This window comes from Onychostoma macrolepis, chromosome 07 (genome assembly GCF_012432095.1).
Source record: "Onychostoma macrolepis isolate SWU-2019 chromosome 07, ASM1243209v1, whole genome shotgun sequence".
NCBI classification, from domain to species: domain Eukaryota; kingdom Metazoa; phylum Chordata; class Actinopteri; order Cypriniformes; family Cyprinidae; genus Onychostoma; species Onychostoma macrolepis.
The window spans coordinates 30,220,486-30,241,654 of NC_081161.1; the positions used below are offsets into that span (position 1 = coordinate 30,220,486).

The 21,169-nt window shown below is 37.5% G+C and overlaps 1 protein-coding gene across 3 annotated transcripts; it reads right to left on the minus strand.

The window, feature by feature from the left end:
- Positions 1-35: 35 nt before the first annotated feature.
- Positions 36-21,147, minus strand: strc1 (stereocilin 1). Of its 3 annotated transcripts, none has more exons than XM_058780898.1 (28): positions 19,976-21,147; positions 18,928-19,656; positions 18,788-18,812; positions 16,514-18,593; positions 16,022-16,084; positions 15,727-15,837; positions 15,469-15,620; positions 14,889-15,075; positions 14,179-14,294; positions 13,941-14,070; positions 13,396-13,578; positions 10,897-10,935; positions 9,165-9,341; positions 8,642-8,782; positions 5,421-5,482; positions 5,155-5,290; positions 4,813-4,901; positions 4,590-4,725; positions 4,229-4,425; positions 4,034-4,124; positions 3,798-3,960; positions 3,456-3,631; positions 3,074-3,229; positions 2,625-2,767; positions 2,357-2,505; positions 2,051-2,148; positions 1,262-1,427; positions 36-1,094 (listed from the first exon to the last, which is right to left on the minus strand). In XM_058780898.1, the coding sequence occupies exons 1-28, from the start codon at positions 20,022-20,024 to the stop codon at positions 1,009-1,011; spliced, it is 6,030 nt and encodes a 2,009-aa protein (XP_058636881.1). In that variant the 5' UTR covers positions 20,025-21,147; the 3' UTR covers positions 36-1,008. The 3 variants fall into 3 exon arrangements, 2 of the variants coding, with proteins under 2 accessions (XP_058636881.1, XP_058636882.1); XM_058780899.1 differs by having other exon boundaries at positions 80-1,094; positions 1,277-1,427; XR_009271926.1 differs by lacking the exons at positions 36-1,094; positions 1,262-1,427; positions 2,051-2,148; positions 2,357-2,505 and having other exon boundaries at positions 2,632-2,767; positions 3,532-3,631.
- Between the last annotated feature and the right edge of the window lie 22 nt (positions 21,148-21,169).

Consider the following 21,169-nt stretch of genomic DNA (forward strand, 5'->3'; position numbering starts at 1 on the left):
CTAATAATAATAATAATACATTTTTACAATTATTATTATTATTATACTTGGCGATAATAACTGTTTTTGTAGTTTTATAATTATAAATCCCCTTTTAATGTCTCTTGTAATACTTTATTTCCAAGGATATATGCACTGGTTTATGCACAATACAAAATTAAAATACAGTCTGACATCGGGACATGAAGTATTACGGCAAATAGATAGAGTTACATAAAAAGCCAGAATAAATACATGAGTGAGTTTACAAATTAAAGAAAAATAACACTTCACAATCAAGTTTTTACTTTACGTTAATACAACCCCTTCTGATATTTTTCCAGAATTTCAATGTACACTACCGGTCAAAAGTTTTTTAACAGTAAGATTTTTAATGTTTTTTTTTTTTTAAAAGAACTCTCTTCTGCTCACCAAACTGCATTTATTTGATCCAAAACACAAGCAAAAGCAGTAATATTGTGAAATATTTTTACTATTTTAAATAACTGCTTACTATTTGAATATATTTTAAAATGTAATATATTCCTGTAAGCAAAGCCCAGTTTTCAGCATCATTACTGCAGTCACATGATCCTTCAGAAATCATTCTAATATTCTTATTTGCTTGGTGAGCAGAAGAGACTTAAAAAATTTACTGTTCAAAAACTTTTGACTGGTAGTGCATGCATGAAGGCTGTTAAAGCAGTTTAAAAAGTCAATAAATAATACTAATAAAAACAGAACAATAAGTTGAATATAAATCACAAGTCAAACCAAATCAGTTAAGGCAATTATAGACCTATGTTGATAACATTATTCTCTCAAGCAATTATTCAAAAACAGTCAAACAAAACCACATTTTCACTGACCAACTATTATAAAGTGCTGAGAGAAATATTTCCATGAGTTATTGTTCTTGTATTTCTCGTAAGTCTTATATATTCAGTATTAAAGTTACATCATATTGCACATATTTGAAAAGAAAAGTTCAGTTCAGTATAGCAGCAATTCAGCAGCGACAGACCTAACTCATCCCAGAGAAAACAGCAGCATTATCAGGATGCTGGAGAGGTAGAAGAAAGGACAGGGATGCATTGCAACTCCCAGTGACCTGTCTGAAAGACACACAAATATAACTGAGACAGAATAAAGAACATTTAACAACCAAAAATGTCCGAATATCAATCATTCATTTAGGTTTGAGATTGCTCACATTTAATTATAACCAATATATTTTTTAATTAATGTATAATAAAAGAGCTTTTCCTTCATTTCTTCACACCTGGAGTGAAAGTACCTCTGAAATCAACAGGTTTGTCCTCCCAGGGGTTGAGCACCATGGACAGGGCCGTCCGCTGTACTGGAGACAGAGCGGAGCGCTGGGCCTCAGTCACAGCAACGGCCTGATCATAGGTGAACATACGAATCTGTGCCTGGTTAAACACTACCTGTGAAGAAAGAACATAGAAACGCCAGGTAAATAATGGTCCTAGAATGACTTCAAAATACATTTAATCTTAAAAAATAGAGGAAACCCTAAGAGTTTAATGAGACTAATGCTTGCTAACTTTTATATTTGAGCTGAGAGTAAGTCGAAGCAAGTGCAATATAGAAATTTCCTCGACTTTTTAAAAGAGGTTACACAAAAATGATCGTTTTTAAGTTTCCTGATATTTCAAGGTTATCTATGGGGACCCTTCAGAATACTGTCATTCCAGAAAACTCTTGACGCCCCGGTTAGCGGGTTCATTCAGGGAGTTTTTTCCAGAGATGCCTTTCAAACAAAATAACGTGCAGTATATGACAATAATAGCACACACACACGTACTCTCAGTTCAAAAGAGGATGGCGCGTGAGAGAATTCTAGATCTAGAAATTGAGGTAAGAAAGTAACTGTTTGTTGGATTTTATCATTTGTTGTCAAATCGGTGACAGGAATTAGAAAAGACTAAGGATGTTCCTCCTTGCTTTGCCAATAATAGTTATGAACACAGTCAAATAGCCACATACATACATACATCATACATTTCAGTGCAAGGCACTAAAGAGGCTAGAGAAAACGGATACTAACTGCAAATTTGCCTGTTGGGATGAGAGAGATGGCAAGTGGGGTGATTCCTTCTATCTGTTCCCTCACCAAAGCAGACATGGCCATGTCAGGCAGACCCGCTACAGAAAGGGGAAAAAGCACAAAAACACCATGTATAAGAAAAAAACAGCAATTATCACAACTAGCAGATCAGGCACAAGTTCTTTTATCTACTATGTTACAGGGACAATTTCAACTTTGGTAACTTTTGGGTAAAGTGCCTCGCCCAATGGTGATATCTGTGGGAATCAAACCATCAGCTTTCTGATTACAAGCTCTGAGCTGTACCTGCAATCGCTCCAATCTCAATGAAGACCTCTGATCCCCAGGAGCTGACCGGTCCAAATGCCAAGCTATGACTGAGCAGCCCTATAAATGCCTGCAGCTGCTCCTCAGAGCAAGACAAATTCAAACGGCCAAGCCACAAAACTGCTTTACTGGAATAAGAAAAACGACACATTTCACATTCAGCACAAGAGTAAATACAATCGGAGGAAACATACTGTACATGCAGCAAATTTTTAGATAATTTCGAAAAATTTCTTGATAATTCAACCTGAACTCCACTGGATTCAGGTTGCGCATGACTGGTGCATCAATCCCACACACAATATGCCCCAATGCCACAAATGTGCTGGAGTCCAACTGGCTAGGAGTCTTTCTGGTTGAGTTCAGAACCGTGGAGAATAGTGATTTCAGCTGCAATTGCAAACAGAGGTCATTTACAATATGTATATAAAACCAGTATGTTTTTTTTTCACAGTTACGAAAACCTTTCCCCCACCCCAAATAAATTCTGTTATTTTGAACTTTATTAAAATTATTATTTTAAATTTCAATCATATTTCACAACATTATTGTTGTTTTTACTGTATTTTTTTTTTTCAAATAAATGCAAAATCAATCAGTGTATTTTCATTGATTAGTGATATATTGTGTTTTTCAAATTGCAACTTTACCAGCCATTCGAGCTCATGTTTACAAATGTGTTCATCAACATTTCACCTGTCTTCTGGTCCATGTGTTGAGAGCCCCCATAGCTGAAATTGACTGAATTTCAGAGAGTCTAAGAGAGGCCAATTCTTCAAGTGAAAGCTGAGTGGCAATGCGACCCAACTGAGAGATCACAGAGGAGTTAAAAGAGGAAGGCATCCCATACACCTACACACAGACAAAAAAAGTCACCACTATTATTATGCCACAGATATGCAGATATTCACCGAACATCACCAACATATTAATGGGATTTCCACCAAGTGGAAAGGTACAATTGAAAACGAGGATATGTATTATTATGTGCACCAACAAAATGTCATATCTCAAAATTGTAAAACACTTGTGAGAATGTTATTTAGGAGCATATGAGCTGATGGAGAAATTCAGGCACCTCTTTGGTTTTTGTAAGGAGCATTAACAGCTCGAATGCACTGAAAAATGGATCCTGGCCAATGAGCTCCAAGCACCTCCGAAATGCAGCTTGTGGCATGTTTCTAAGGCTGTCAATAGTCCAGGCAGCAGGTTGTGTCACATGCAGGCTCTCACAAGTGGGGATCAGTCCAGCATCTAAGACACAGAGATGGAGAGATGAAATGAAAAGGGTTGAGCAGTCAAAAGTGTGAAGTGACAGCCATACTGCTGTATTATATCCCTTCACAATCTGTTATTTATTTAAAGTGAACAGAATGATTTTAACAGATGACATTCTGTCAAGGCAGAGAATTGTGCTTACAAGGGGCACGTCCCATTCTGAGGAAGCCGAGGAAGAACTGAAGCACAAACTGCTTCTTCTCAAACAGCTCTGAGGGTTTCTGACACAGAGAGCCAAACTCTCCTCTCTCCCACTTCTGCTGACTCAGGAACAGCCTCTCGATGCGCTCTAAGCTCATCAAAGCCTGAAGACACATACAGACAGGTAAAAACACAGGTGTGTGTTCAGATGACACAAAGAAATATCTGGTCACTCACTAAGGGGATGAGCTGAATAGTGTCCTTCGGGAGAAAAAACAAGAAGCGGTCCACTTGGTTCAGTGTCTCTGATGTCCAGTTTTTTACAGGGCTATGTGGAGAAAACAGTTTATTGCCAACTTGTTGGGTTTGAAGCGAGCTTTCATTTCCGGTAATTTAATAGAAACTAGAAAATAAAGTTTTAACTGTCCTTACCCAAATGTCCGCTGTTCCCGTAGCATATCTGCCACCAGGTCTCGTTTATTGGCATTGTAGCAGAATCTTTGTAGGAACTCCAGACCATCAACAAAAAAGCTCCTATCCAATTTCCAAAACATTTCATCTGTCACAAATGTAGCCATGACACCTAGCGAACGAAACACCTCTTCAGTGTACAGGCCAGTGTACATATTCTGATGAGAAAACCAAAGAAAATAGGGTTGGAGATTCACAGAGACTACCATACCGACTGGACAATTTGACATTTACGGTTTGAACCCTGTCAAAATAATTAACTGAAAAGATCCATAATGAAAATGTGTGCATGACCTGTAGACAGTAATATTATATTCTTTACCAGTCTTTGAACCATCTTGTCCACCAGGACAGCTTGTTTGGTGCTGGGAAGCAGTAGGAAGTAATATGGCTCCTGTATTATAATTTTCCTCAGAGAATCCATCTTGTCTTGTGGAAATTTCTTAATGGTGCTTAGCCTTTAGACAATAACATGAAATTTATTATGTAAAGACAAAATTATATACACATGAAAATGTATTTTGATGAATTGAATTTTGACTCACGGAAGTGACAGGGCAATCTGAGAACCCAAATCTCCAAGTAAATCTGAGAAGAAGTCAAACTTGTACAGTTCCTCAATTACACATTTTTTCTGTAGTACAGAAAAAGGAAAAGAAACTTGTCAAGAGAGTGTTTGTGCAATACTCCAACCATTATTCAGGATTCATAACATCTGCACTCAATTTACAGGTAGGTCTGCACAAAATTCCATTAATTAATTGAGTGAACTATGAATAAGATTATGAATAAGCACTACGAATAAGACTAAATAAAGATGAAACTAAACTAAACTGGTAATCTGTCAAATTTAGGCCCTGAATTTGAATGTAGGTTTTACTAGATACCAGTGAGGGGTGGAGTAGCACAGGCTGCACTCTCAGAAATTTCATAATGTCACGTAGAGGCGATAGAGATGCCAGGTTCTGGAACAATCTTCTAAGGTCCAAGCAATTCACTCCCGTAGCCAGTGTCCTCAAAGATCTGTCATGTCAAAGAAAGAAAAAAACATGATCATGCTTAGGTAGTTCACTGAGCAGTTGTCATGATTCATTTTGTAGACCTTGTTTATAATCACAAAATTAATTCACAAATCCCTAAAGGCCAAACTTACAGAAATTCTTGAAGTGAGAGACTTGGGTGAGAGACGACAGCCTCTTTAAAGAGAACTTTAGCCTGTTGGATGAAAAAAAAACAATGTAAGGATGCTATTGGAACAATCAAGGATTTAGATTTTAGCATAGCTTTAAACTTGGACAATTCAGATTATAGAAAAAATACTATGGAAGTAAATGGCTACCAGTAAATGGTTATCAACATTCCTCAAAATAGCTTCTTTTGTGCAACCGAAGAAAGAAATTCATACAGGTTTGAAACAACGTGAGGGTGAGTAAAAAGAGAGTAAACAAACAAACAAAACAACAACAAAAAACATTTTTGGGTGTACTATCCCTTTAAGGAATTTACCTATAAATCAGGGGGCACAATTACTGTAACCTGTTAAATATTTATGCATACATTAACAGTGAAATCAGTGACTTCTTGGCTCTGTAAGCTTATCTATAACAGGAAAGGGGGATTACAAAAGACTTCCATGCTTAATGTCCCGGAAAAAGGGACTGACAGTACTAGAGCAGCCCAGGTTGGTTTTCATCTTATTTTCTGCTAGCTAACATGAGATACAGTGTCTAGTGTGCTAAATCAGAGGTTACACAACAAAGAAGTTTTGTTGTGCTCCATTATCAATAATTAAACCAGTAATTAGACACTGTAGTATTATACAGATCTCTGTGGTAATAGGGAGTGTCATGATGGAAGACACACTTGCAATGACCTCTTGCTCAAACACACACATTTAATTAGACTATGTGAGAAAGTATATATTTTAGGGCTGCAACAACGAATCGATTAAATCGATAAAAATCGATTACTAAAAGCGTTGGCAACGAATTTCATAATCGATTCGTTGTGTCGCGCGACGCGGAGACGTTTGATTATTAAAAAACAAAAACTTTAGTTGAGCGGAGCGGAGTGAACACACTCGGTCTCTCTCGCGCACGGATGCTAGCAGAGTTTGGCGCCTCATAAATAAAAAAAAAAAGTAAAAAAAACAAAAAAACAAAAACGAGCGGAGGTAGAGGAAAGATACATGGCGGAGGCAGAGAAATCCGTGCGACCCAAGTCATCCAAGGTGTGGGAGCAGGGGCGGCGTTTGCGTATGGCAGTTGCCATACTCTAGCCCAGTCAGGTGCTGTGAAAAATTATCCAAACTTGAGTCGCTTATAATTCGTTTTTATTATTTTAAATCAGAGAGTTTTAAAAATAGTAAACCAATGATAAGCACTAAAATAACTTGTCAGTAAAACTTCGTAACGCCATTGGATCATCGAGCTCTCAGCGAGACCTCGTAACTTCACCCCGCCTCCATTCAGATTGACGCGCCGCGCACAGCCTGGAGAAGATGAGATCTCTGCTTTTTCGCAATGCAAGGGTGAATAAATAATTGGTGTTTGAATAGTACAGCGTTTTCTTTACTCAAACACTATGTCAGTAAAGGATAATGTTTTTGTGTGTTTGAAGAGTGGAGAAGAATTAGTTATTTGCTGTCTATATACGTTTTAAATATCCTGTGCATTATGTGCATAAGCGCTTAATTTGAGATTTTGGCCAAGTGTATTAAACAACAAGAAAAAACTAAGCGCCCATATAGCTACAATCAAAGTTATATAACCTGTAAAAGTTGATGAAAGCATAATGCACTTAATGCACTTATGCACTGCATAACAGTTACAGCCGTTCTAACGACAGACAAAACACTCCATCTCCGTCATTCTCTGTTCAAAAACATTATTAACTCCATTTGAGCTTGATTTTCATATAATGTTAAGTGCAGGTGTCTGATACAATACCAACGCTAACGACGCAGTGTTGTTAAATTATTTAATTTTTGCACTCCCAGATGTAAAGCATACATGTGTATGTTTTTGTGTTAGTCCATTTTATTTTATTTTATTATTATTATAACAGCTCAGGGATGTTCAAGGAGCAACACGTTTGTGCACTTTCTAAAGATTTTAGTTCTGTTTTTGAATAAAGGGTTGGAAATGAATGCTTTTCTTTTTTTTCTTTTTTTAATCCGATTCATCGATTAATCGAAAAAATAATCGACAGATTAATCGATTATTAAAATAATCGTTAGTTGCAGCCCTAATATATTTGGCTCATCAGATCTTCACCAGATTTGGGATCATTTCTCAGATATTTAGACAAACTAGCAGCCAAACCAATGTTTAATCTTTCCTATGAGTTGTACATTACCTTCAGGCATTTCTAATGATTGACTGTTTTTTAACTCTTTACTATGGTATCTTTAGTTAATGAACTTGTATTTATTATTGCAAAGCATTATAATTGATGTCTAATGTATTAAATGTGTATTTTTATTTGTTTTTGTTTTTTATTTACATTTTTATTCCAATTTATTTATTTATTTGTGAGTGCATGTGAAGTCTGAGATAATGTTGTTTGTTTGTTCTGTGTTGTATTCTGAAATTGTTGCATTCTGTATTCTGTATTTGCAGTTCCTAAAAGAAATACCAATACTTGTGTAATAGTGTAAAAGTTTTACATAAAGTTATATTTTAGGTTTTGGTTATGCGCAAATTAAATGCTACATGGTCTTTGCAGTGTAAGAACAGACATACACTAGTTCAAATGTTTGGGGTCAGTAAGACTTTTTTTTTTTTTTTTACTTTTACAGGAGTAAAAGTAAATTGCTAAAAAAAAATGTATACACATTTTTTCTGTAGTACAGAAAAAGGAAAAGAAACTTGTCAAGAGAGTGTTTGTGCAATACTCCAACCATTATTCAGGATTCATGACATCTGCACTAAATTTACAGGTAGGTCTGCACAAAATTCCATTGATTAATTGAGTGAACTATGAATGAGATTATGAATAAAAATTTTTTTGAATTGTCACAAAACATTTCTATTTCAAATAAATGCTGTTCTTTGGAAATTCAAAAATCAAATCAAGCAGCAAGCTGTTTTCAACATTGCTAATAAAGAGAAATGTTTATTGAGCAGCAAATCAGAATATTAAAATAGTTTTACTGTATTTTGCAGCCTTGGTGAGCATAAAAGGCATTTTTCCAAAATATTAAAAGATCATACTGACCCCAAACTTATGAATGTAAGTCTAAATAAATATGTACAAGGGAGAAAAGACCAATCGAAATTCAGTATGCAAATAAGTATAAAATTACCCAAAAACTCTAATTGTACTGTAATTGTGGTTGATAAATGAAGTGTGTATGACTGGACTAGAACATACCTGCTGTGTGTTCCAGAGGCGAGTGTGTACAGCAGTGTCTCTGATCAGCAGCAGAGGGACTTGGGGAATCACACTGAGGAGTGGAGTGCTAGAGAGCAAAGGTTTGACTTTATCCATCCACTGGGACACAGAACTAGAACCCTGAAAGCACGGAAGAAGAAATTCACATTCATTCCTGTTGCCTGAGCAGTTACATATTCAAGATCAGCATGCAAAACATATCTGGTGAAAGGACACTATATATGTTTTTTTAATCTTACGTGACACTCAAAGAGATATTCAAAACCCAGAAATTATTCTATTCCATTGAAGGGGTGCAAGCTTTTTTGCTTTTGCTTCTCATCTGGTACAACATTGGAGCACATTTGAATTATTTTGGTTATGTATATCCAGTCTGGTGTTAAAACCTGAAGCTCTTTTAATTGTGGATTTATTTACAGCTGTTTCTCTTAACTAGTACTCCAATATGAAATGTTCATGTTCAAAAGCCTAAAGGGAAAATCTGTTAGAGTGAGTTTCTTACCCAGAGTTTGGAGATGATAGTGTTGACCTGTGGGGGGGTGAGCCCAGGTGTCTGAAGGCTCATAGCAGGTAACGCTTCCAGCAGAACATCAGTTGGTAAAGTCCACAGAGTCTCCACCTTTACTCCACTCACAAGAGATCCCAGCCTAGACAAATGCTCAGAGCCTGGTAGAGCCAGCTGAGAGGGAGCACAAATATCACACTTATATTTACAAAATATGATACTCAGTATCATTCAAATGACATTCAGTATCATTGAGAATTTACCATAACAAACTGGGGTTTGGGACCACAATTTAGAGAGAACTGCATTGTTTTCTTAAATCCACATAAAAAAGAAACATAAGTTGATGCTGTCAACTTAACAAGAAATACATTTTCTTTAAATATAATGTTTTAACAATTTGCAAAAAAAAAAGAAAAAAAAAAGATATTTTATATTATACTTCAATAACCATTTATTGAAAAGATGTGTATTTTTACAATACATAATTAGCAATTAATACTTTTTTTCAGCAAGGATAAAACTGTTAAAAAGTGATAGTAAAGACTATCACATCACATTGTTAAAAAAATGTACGGCCACGCTTTATTTTAAAATCCAATTTTCGCTATTAACAAACCATTAACTACGGCTTTCACCTCAGTAATCTCCTAATTTGCTGCTTATTAATAGTTAGGAAGGTAGTTGTTAAATTTAGGTATTGGGTAGGATTAGGGATGTACTAATAAACAGCCAACAGGCTGTTTATAAGCAACTAGTTATTAGTGAGAATTGGTCACTGTACAAGTGTTACAAAATGTTCTTTTGAACATATGATGTGACAAAAAATATCACAGTTTCCACAAAAATATTTATACTAAAATGAAATGTAGAAAATAAAGCAGAAAATCAGCATATTAGAATGATTTCTGCAGGATCATGTGACACTGAAGACTGGAGTAATAGCTGCTGAACATACAGGAATAAATTACACACATTTTAAAGTATAAATGTCTGAACAAATAAATGCAGCCTTTGTGAACATAAGAGACTTCTTTCAAAAACAAACAAACAAACAAACAAACAAACAAACAAACAAGAACAACGTAGCAAGCCCAAACTTTTGGAAAGTAATGTGAATATACAGTATGATTGCTCTAAATCTAATATTTTAGGAAGTGGGTCCATCATAAAGGAATTATCACCATTTGGGGGTCCTCTGGATCTAAAATGTTTGAAAACCCCTTTCATAAACAATGTAACTAGTCTTAACTTAAATATTTAACATGTGCCATAAGCAGGCTATATTCCAAAAACTATTTATTATTTCTCATTGATGACACATATGAAAGAGGATGCGAGAGGCATGCGCTAGCTCACTATTGACACCCTACCTGGCCTACATCACAATGTTCCCTTAAACCTTAGACGCAAAATACAAAGGGCCGCTTGACAACTTCCTTGTGCTTGGTGCAATCCTATACCTTGAGGAACTGCCGAATCACACGGATCATATGAGTAAATGTTACATGCACTTTCAAACACACAAAGTAAATTTATAAAGTGTAACTGACGGGTGAGTGTGTGTAAGGCCAATGCAATTGTCCTTGAACTACCCCTGAGTTGATTATGCTGAGTTGTGGGCCAGCTGGCTGTGCAAAAGTGCTGACATCACAAACACACACACATGTAGGTTCACAGAGACATTGGCTGACATTGGCAAGCACAGCTTTTCTCAAGATATACTTACACTAAAGTTGGCTGAGATCTTGTCGAAGATAACACGTGCCTTTATGAAAAAGGAAAAAAAAAAAACTATACTGATCAATAGGCAGTGAATAAGGCAGTGCATCATAAAGCAATGAAACAAGATGATGAATAAATATTCTGATAGATAAAGTCTCTTATGTTTCATTATATGGGTATTATTGTAGGTATTTCTCTATTTAATTAAAACACATTTTCTGACTTTTACAAGGACATTCCCCCTTTCAACCTATAATAAAGACATTCTATTAACATCTGAAGCTTTCTGTTTTTCCATTGTCCTCCCATCCTCTGCCTTCCTTATGTTTTGGGTGCACATTGAGATGGACATGCAGAATTCATGTTTGGTCATGCAGAAATGATTAAAAGGGTTGAGCAGTGACACAATCCTCTACCTATATCAGATACCATGGCTCCTCTGACAGCAGTCTTCCATCTGTTGCAGAGCCCTCAAGACTGAACCCACACTGCCTGCTTGTAACCTTTGACCCCTACTCAATTTTCCACCCACTTGGGTATACTCAGTGTCCAAAATTAACATGCCAAATGCAAAATGCAAGTAAAAATGGTCTTAGGCCAGCGGATAAAACCATGCTACAGACTAGCTGTTTGGTATCATTATTAGAAGTGTAACATTACATGCTGTAGATCAAACTGTAAGACATCTTACCTTCTGAACCTTGCTGATGTAACAATGTTAAATTAATATGAAAACAAAATTTAAGATTTTGTTTGCAGTTGTTGACAATTTTGTGTGTGTATAAAAGTTTCTCACATTCCTTTTAATGTATACCTTTATTTTCTTTTTACTTTTTTCTTCAGCTTTTCTGATTTTTTTTATTGTTATTTCTTTTAACCTTTTTGTAACTATCTTTTTCAAATATACTTTTGTGGAAAAAACTTACCACTGTGTATGAAATAAAGTGATATATACAGGTGCATCTCAAATTAGAATGTCGTGAAAAAGTTAATTTTTTCTTGTAAGTTATTTCAAAAAGTGAAACTTTCATATATTTTAGATTCATTGCTTGTAAAGTAAAACATTTCAAAAGTTTTTTTGTTTTAATTTTGATGATTAGAGCTTACAGCTCATGAAAGTCAAAAATCAGTATCTAAAAATATTAGAATATTTACAGTTGAGTTTCAATTAATGACCATCCCTACAGTATAAATTCCGGGTATCTCTTGTTCTTTGAAACCACAATAATGAATGAATGAATGAATGAGGCATTTATATAGCGCTTTATTGTGTATTGTAATGGAGAAGACTGCTGACTTGCCAATGATCCAGAAGATGAACATTAACGCCCTCCACAAAGAGGGTAAGTCACAGAAGGTCATTACTGAAAGGCGTGGCTGTTCACAGAGTGCTGTATCAAAGCATATTAAATGCAAAGTTGACTGGAAGGAAGAATTTGGGTAGGAAAAGGTGCACAAGCAAGAGGGATGACCGCAAGCTTGAGAATACTGTCAAGCAAAGCCGATTCAAACACTTGGGAGAGCTTCACAAGGAGAGAACTGAAGCTGGAGTCAGTGCATCAAGAGTCACCACGCTCAGACGTCTTCAGGAAAAGGGCTGCCAAGCCACTTCTGAACCAGAGACAACGTCAGAAGCATCTTACCTGGGCTGTGGAGAAAAAGAACTTGAGAAAAACAACGCAGCCATCTACCAGGAAATTTTAGAGCACTTCATGCTTCCTTCTGCTGACAAGCTTTATGGAGATGCTGACAGGACTTGGCACCTGCCCACACTGCCAAAGGTACCAAAAGCTGGTTCAATGACCATGGTGTTACTGTGCTTGATTGGCCAGCAAACTCGCCTGACCTGAACCCCATAGAGAATCTATGGGGTATTGTCAAGAGGAAGATGAGAGACACCAGATCCAACAATGCAGATGAGCTGAAGGCCACTATCAGAGCAACCTGGGCCTCCATACCACCTCAGCAGTGCCACAAACTGATCACCTCCATGCCACGCCGAATTGAGGCAGTAATTAAACCAAAAGGAGCCCCTACCAAGTATTGAGTACATATACTGTAAATGAACATACTTTCCAGAAGGCCAACAATTCACTAAAAATGTATTTTTTAATTGGTCTTATGCAGTATTCTAATTTGTTGAGATAGTGAATTGGTGGGTTTTTGTTAAATGTGAGCCAAAATCATCACAATTAAAAGAACCAAAGACTTAAACTACTTCAGTCTGTGTGCACTGAATTTATTTAATACACGAGTTGAATTACTGAAATAATGAACTTTTTCACAACATTCTAATTGATTGAGATGCACCTGTAAATAAATTGCCTTGCCTATGACTGGGGGAAAAAAAACTCTCTGTCATAAAAACATATATACATTTATAAAAAATAAATAATGCAGAATAGAATTATGACTGGTAAGAAATATTTATGGCCTGCAGATTTTGCAAAATTATTCGGCTTGTGTGGCAAATATATGCATGTGTGGCAACAATGGTGCATACCTGTGCAGGGGTGAAAGGCACAGATGCGAGGGTGCTGAGGGCAGGCATGAGCTGGGCTGAGCTGAGCTGCTGCAGGACACTGGATCCCAGCAGGGGCAGAAAAGGGCCAAGCTCAGAGACTCTCTGAGGAGTGAGGCTGGAGGGAGACTGCAGGTCAGACGATTTCAAGATCAAGCTGGAAATCTGGACACAAAACGAAAAGTAACCACAAACTTGAGGCTATTTTATATGTAGCAATCCCGTACGAAAATTAACCATGGTTTTACCACAAATAAAACCATAAAAAACATGGTTACTATAGTTAAACTGTGGTAACCTCAATTTAATCATGGTTTTGCTACTCTAACCGGTCAAGCTAAACTGTGGTTATACAAATGATAATCAATATGTCAAAAAACCATGGTTAATACACTTTTACTATTGTAAAACCATGGTTAATTTTTGTAAGGGATAATTTTCAAGTGGGGGTTGTTTTTTAATGAAGAGGGTGAATATAAGTGACAACGATATAAATGAGACAGCTGATCTGGACCATGTTTACTGACCATATTGCTAGGAACACTAAAACCCTGAACCGCACACGTCCTGATGTTGTCCTGGATCACTGAGAAGGCTTCTGTTCCTGCATATGCCATCAGCTGGCTGGGGTGAGTCAGACAGGTCAGATTACCTAACCTGGAGGGGTGTGAAAGGAAACTATTTCCATATGCCAAATCTAAAAAAATACAAGGAATTATATTAATTTCATTTTAATGGAGTAAAACAACATTTTATTTAGCTAACCTCCTGATCTGGTCGACAGTGAGGTTCCCGAAGGTTCCAATGAGACTCTGAGCAATGAACTGCTGCTTAAAGAGACCCAACGGGTTACTCATCAGGACATCCAAACCATCCAGCAGCTAAGAAAACACAACACAGGGCAATGAGAACAAAATTAGTCAAGATATGTCAACTGATCATTTAAGACTATTTATTAGTCATTTCAAACTATCAAATGGCCATTTTAAATATGAACTTAAAGTGTCATTTTTAATATAAATGTTGTAAATAAAACAAAGATTATTAGAGTAAATTTGGCAAGAAAATGCAATTATATTTTAATTCAATGTGTTAATTGCTGTTTTTATTGCTTTGTAATTATTTGTGAAACTGATTTACAATTTCTGAGTGTTTCAAGGTAAATCCTACACATCCTAATTTGTTTACCAAACTATTTATTTCATTTTAAATGTATTTGTGTATTTTGAAATGTCCTGTTCATATGGACAGCAGTGAAGAACCTTATGAATCATTATGGTGTTAGCACAACAGTCCACTACACAGCCATTCTTAATTCATGTGTTTCTGTGTTTATTTATTGAAAACAGACTACGAGGTCATGTCTGTTACAATGAACCAGTGGCAAGCATTGGCATTTTCCCCAGCTGAGCCGCCTGAGGGTTAACCGAAGCCAGATGGGTTCAGGTATCTTTGCGAGGTGTTGGGGCTGTTACCTGAGCAGGTGAGAGGTACTGGAAGCTCTGGAAGGGCAGATAGGCGATCAGGTTACCAGTGTCTCTGATAAAGGATAAGCTGCCGGCTGTCATGTTAGGCAAGCTAATGGACCGACTGAACCATCGACCAAATGCTTGCTGCTGCTCCAGGGAAAGGTTTTTAATGCTGAAGTTAATGATGCTTAACCTGGAGAAAAGTAGAGGAGCGGAGATGTTTTAAACAATTTGAATTACTAAGTTTTAAGACTAAACTAAAACTAAAATTTAAATGAAAACTGAAAATATAAAAGTTAATTAAAAATGTTACAAATAAATACTATAATAGTATATAAATAATTTTAAATTTACATATACATTTATGTATAATTTATATTAATTACAATAATAAGTATCCGACAATTCAAATCAGCCATAATCATAATAAACAAGAATAAATAATATATCTAATAAATTATATATTATATTATATATATAATAATTATAATATTACAATAATATAAATAATAAACAAGAAGTGAATGGCGTGATTAAAAGATAGTTCTTTTTAAGCTTTTTAAACAGGTATATATGTGTCACTCACGCATTGATATTTTGTAGCGGAGGCATTGACAAGATGTCTGAAGGTGTAGCTAGAGCCAACAAAAGACCCATGTCAGGAAACAGGCTAATATCCCTGGGCAAGTGAATTTGGAAGAGCACAGACACCATGGTGTGCAGGTAATCATCTGTTAGCTTCAAAAAAGAAAAGACTGTAAATTATATCTGATGATGTATTTATCTTGATTGTGTGTTCCTACTTTTTTTTAATATATAATGATGCAATGATGAGATGGTCTACCTGTAAAGTGGCATAGTTCCTGTTATAGTACACCAGGATCTCCCTCACGATTATGCTGTCTGCTGCACTGAGCACTGATCTCAAATGAAATAGAGGAATACGGAAATACTCCTGTAAAAGCAATAATGAGAAGTGCTACTCACACACTGATTTCAGCAAAAGCAGACATTGTGTATGAATGATAATGCAGATTGACAAAGCAAAACATGAATTTGGCTCCAACACTTTTAAGTGTTATTTTTAGCAGCACAAAGCTAAAAAATTGAAAACATGCAAATAAAGTTGTTAATCCAACCTTTATCAGGAAAAAGTTAGTGGGCACATCTCTTCCTGTTTGCATCAGACTGGTCAGAACTTTCTGAAATACACACGCAAAGTTTCAACTAGAAATGCAGTATAATAACAATATTGTCCTATAACATAAGAATAACAATCTCAACATTGATAGGAACAACAACAACATACATTAGGTATTTGTATCACAATACTAATGTAGGGACAAATCAAATGACTCGAGTTAATATTACATGCTAAGGAAGAGATTTAGATTATCCGGTGACAGGTCTAACACCTTACACCTCATGTTGATGAGCTAGATCATGGGTCAATTACAAAATAGTGGTGAACCTGGTAAGGGATATGCCTAATTAATAATCAGAAAAACTAGAAGAACTTCCAGAACTAGGTCACTGTGTCTTTTTTGGGAAACAGTGGTCTGAAAACAATGATATGCCCTGTTCTTAATATAAATTACTTTGGTTAGTAGAAATTTAACAATAATACCAACCCCAAAGCACTGCAAAAGCACACGCTTGTTGTCAAAGTTGGTCTCATTGTCCATGTAGATGACAATTGAGTCAAACACACTAAGCCGAATATTCTCGGTCACCCTCAGAGAGGTCATATGGCTTTCTTCTAGAGCCAACAGCAGAACCACCCACAGGCTGGTGGCCCGCTTGACCACCGATGCCACCTGTGTAGTCATGAGATTCTCCAAGCGAGGCTGGAGGATCTTTATCCCACAGCGCAACAGCACCCGAAGACCCTGGACTTGACTGGCACCTGGTTGGCAGACAGTGCTGAAGTCTGTGCTGCATGTCCAGTTTAGCTTCTTAGCTAAATCCCTAATTAGACATGGCTGGGAAGTTGTTTCGTTGCTCCCACCAACACTGGTGGTTTGGGGAGGTGTGTATGTGGCACAGAGAGTGCCGACCCAGAGGCCGGAGGGCTCCCGAGTGATGTGGGTGAGGATGGAAGAGTCAGCACAGACGAAGGAGATAAAGTTGGCCTGGTCATAGTCCCAGCAAAGAGCGAGGAGAGCAGCATCTGGGTGCACCAAAGCCCAACTGGAGTACTGACACTGCTGAGCTGGTCGGAAACCCATCAGGCTACCTCCGTTCCCAGCCCCACCACCTGGGCCAGGCGCAGTCAGGTTTGTGCATTGCTCCAATAACCAGGTGTTGTCTAAATTTGCCAGCAGATTCTGGAGAACCGTAGCATTGGCACATACATTCCGAGTGAAGTTCTCAGTGTCAAGATCTGCACAGAGAGCAAGTTCAGTCATGTCTACAATAGTAGGCTGGCTCCAATCTGAATAAACGCAAACTTGCTCCAACACATTTGTGGTGTCATTATCAGAGCACTCTCTAATCAGCCACTGGTTATCAGCTTGAAGAGACAACTTGTCATACAAGGGTATGTTGCAGCAGACGTTCTGATGGAAGCCGATCTGGTCATACTGCCAGCATAGAGCGACCACAGACGGGTCCACAGACATGTTAGTCCATTTGCTATAGTTACACCAAACTTCAATGCTCAGCGGTGGTGGGCTTGTAGGGGGATTCCTGATAGAATATGTGCAATATTTCTCTACCCAAGCATTTGCGCTGTTCAGCGCAAGTTCAGTGACAAACGTGTGATTAACACACACCTCATTAATGAATCGAACCTCATCATTTTGGATACATTCAGAGATCTGTTCAGGGGTGATTGCTCGTACGTTCTTCCATTCGGAGTATTTGCAAGACTCAGCCACATGGGTGTTGATGTCGATTTGTGGAGGAGGTTGAGAGCAATTGGGCTTCAGCCAGTTGTTTTCTTCACTGGAGAACACAACCATAAAGAAGGGTACACTGTCACACATAAAAAACTGAAATCTCTCCATGTCATTATACCAACAGAAAGTCACTATTGATGGGTCGATGGTTTCAGCAGTCCACATGTTATATGAACAATACAGATTCACTATGTACGTGTCTGACACGTTTGCACAGAATTCCCACACCCAAGCATTACTAGGATTTCTGACCAGCACTTGCATGGCTTCAGCATTGTTACACACAGCAAGAATGAACGCGGCACGATCATTTTCACTGCACATTGTGACCAGAGCTGGGTCCACAGCGCCAGCAATAGTCCAGTTCTGGTAGTCGCAGAGAAGTTCGCTGAGGCTGAGAGTGGACCGCGCGATACGACTTGATTGTGCTGTGCCAGGATCACTGCAGGGCTCAATGAGAGGTAAGATGACGTTCTTGGTCATGTGACATGCGTTCCTCCAGACCTTTGTCACTTCGGTTTGAGAGAGCATGCTGAGCGCTCTACACATCTGATAAAGGACATACGATTTTTGAGATGTTGCTCCTAAAATTGTTGCACAAAGGGTTTCGTTGAGTTGGTTCAAGTTTTGCTGTTCGCAGGTGAGACTATACGTGGGAATGTTCACTGAGGGTGTGCCAGTACGACCAAACTGGATGCTGCCTGTGGCCTGGCATTCCGGACCTGGGAAACTGCAAAGAGGAGTTTCAGGAGCCAAAAACATATCCAGAAGTGACTGTCCAAAAGACCAGCTTACATTATGATTCATGCCCCTAAATACAGAAAAAAACACAACACAAATGGAAATGAACTTTTTTTTTTTAATCATCAGCGAAGAGTAATAAGATTTTAGTTTATATTGCTTTTTACTTAAAAAAGAATAATAACAAATAATGTAATATAATATGATATAATATAATTTATCTCTCCAAATGTATAACAGGAATATGGGGTTCCACTGACATACCACATGATAAGCTGTTTGAGATCACCTGTATACACAAGACAGAAGAAAACAAGAACAATCAACTGCACTGAAAATGTATTATAGTACATGCAGAACAAACATTACTGAAGAACCGAACTTAACCTAAAGCTGTGACACACCTTGTTGACACTTCTCACGCTGGTCTAGGGTAGGGATCTCAATGCCGAACTGTAATCCCAGGTTTAGAAAATCCACTGGAGTTTGAAGAGCACTCATCATGAAATCAGACATGAATGACATCACAGGTGGAATTGCCATGTCCATAAAATTATTCCATAAGGCTAAAATGTTGTCTGACAGCACATAAAATGGGAGGTCTGAGGACAAAACATTTGTCAACTTCTCCTGAAGAGAGCTTAATTGAGCCATAGTGGAGTCTGCCATTCGCAGATTAGATGTTGGCATGCAAGCTTCAGTTTTAACAGAAGAGATCACGGAAAGTACTTGTTCATTCAATGCAGATGAAATGATACTAGTTAAATCTGCTTGCCATCCACAGTGTTGTCCGTCTGCCAAAACGCAAATTAAAGCCTGAGGAAGAGTTTCAATGAAACTGTCAATCAGCATGGGCTGGTATATAGAGAATAAACTGTTGAATATTGTCAAGTAAGTATCTAGGTTAGTACTGTCAATTGCGATTTTCTCAAGGTGTGCTGACATTCTGCTCATGCTCTGATGAAGATCCGGTGAGGCCTCTTCTCCTTGTTCTTCTTTTGACAAGGATCTGAGGTTCTCTATCAATGCTTTGATGTTCCTCTCAAATTCATCCTCAGTCCTGGAGCTCTTTTCACTCTGTCTGATGATGGCCCTGGGTGATGAGGGCTTTCTGGAGTCACCACATGCAATCCCTTCGAAGAAGAGGAAAAAATGGTCTTACTGCCTAGTGTTAATGCGTTTACTAAACTAGTGGGTAATACTAAGGGACACCAGGTATTCATAATCATAAATGATTATTTTCAGGTGCAAACTGAAATTATACAACTATATATGGGAAATGTCAACTGTAATATAAGAAAAACAAATGCTGGCTTTAATATTTTATCTTCACCCTGACATAATTTATAAAACATAAGTTCACCTTAAAAACATTAAGAGCTGGGAGGCATTTAAAAATATACAGGTGCAGATAAGAAAAGAAAAGAAAGAAAGAAAAAAAGAAACTCTTACCTAAAATGATGCTGAGTATGAGCAACATCAAACGTCCTCCGTGGTGCATTTTTACCGAGAAAAATCCTGATGTCGTTGAGGCGGGGTTGTTAATTTAACACAAGCATGACTACTGTCAGGAGAGACCTCATCTCTTTTGATTCCATAAGATAACTAGCATAACATACTGTGCGATACTTGTCCTGTAATGTAGCCTCTCTGTGAAGTGATTCCTGGATTTCGTCTCTGCTCTATCACGGCTGCCGTGTTGCTGCAACTCAATCCTACATCAGTCGCCTAATTAAACAGCAGCAGAAAACGGGTGCGAACCGAGGCCAAGAAACACACGGAACGGATTTGGGAGTGGAGACAGCGCCGAAAGTGCTGAAATATTAACAGGTCGTGTTGACTGTCAGCATCTCGGTCACAGTAACTTACACCCGAGCAGAGACACAGGTAGAAACAAACGTAAGCACAGGTGGGTGGGTGTAGGCCCTCATTGTAGAACAGCACGAGCATACGTGAGTTTACAAGACTGTTTCGCGTGTATGAACGAATACAGTGACTGAAAACTTTCTCGAGGTACTTTTTCAAAACGATATAATGCTGTAATAACAGTCATTTCATGTTAGCCTATAACATTATGCTCACAATTCATCAAAGCAGTTCTTATAAATAAATAAACGTATGAAACGTATTTAGTACAAAAGCATCATTTTTGTACCTGACTCTCCAATCATTTTAAACCCCATCTGTGACTGATTTACTTTGTACATTCTCATTTGAAAATGAGTTATTAATATTAATTTGATTGGTTCCTGATATTTAAAAGGCAACCTATCATAAAACTTATTTGGCCCACTTTTGTTTAAACCACTGTAGTTAAAATCTATGGTAACAATTGTTACCATAATACATGAATGCATTTGGTAAATGCTTTTATCCGAAGTTACTTGCTTTTAAGTACATGTTTGCATTTTATTAGTTCTTAATTCCCTGGGAACGGAACAAATGACCTTGGCTTAGCCAGTGGCATTCTCTACTGTTTAAGCTACAGGAAGGCATGCGCTGTAGTAATAAAGGATCAATTGAGTATTTTTTGTAGGTTAACATTCAGCTTTTAAACTTCAGGGTTCCCACACCTTTTGACCTTTTTGTACACACAGAAAATTTCAAGCTGATGACATACCGGAAAGCAGAATATACTGTAACAAA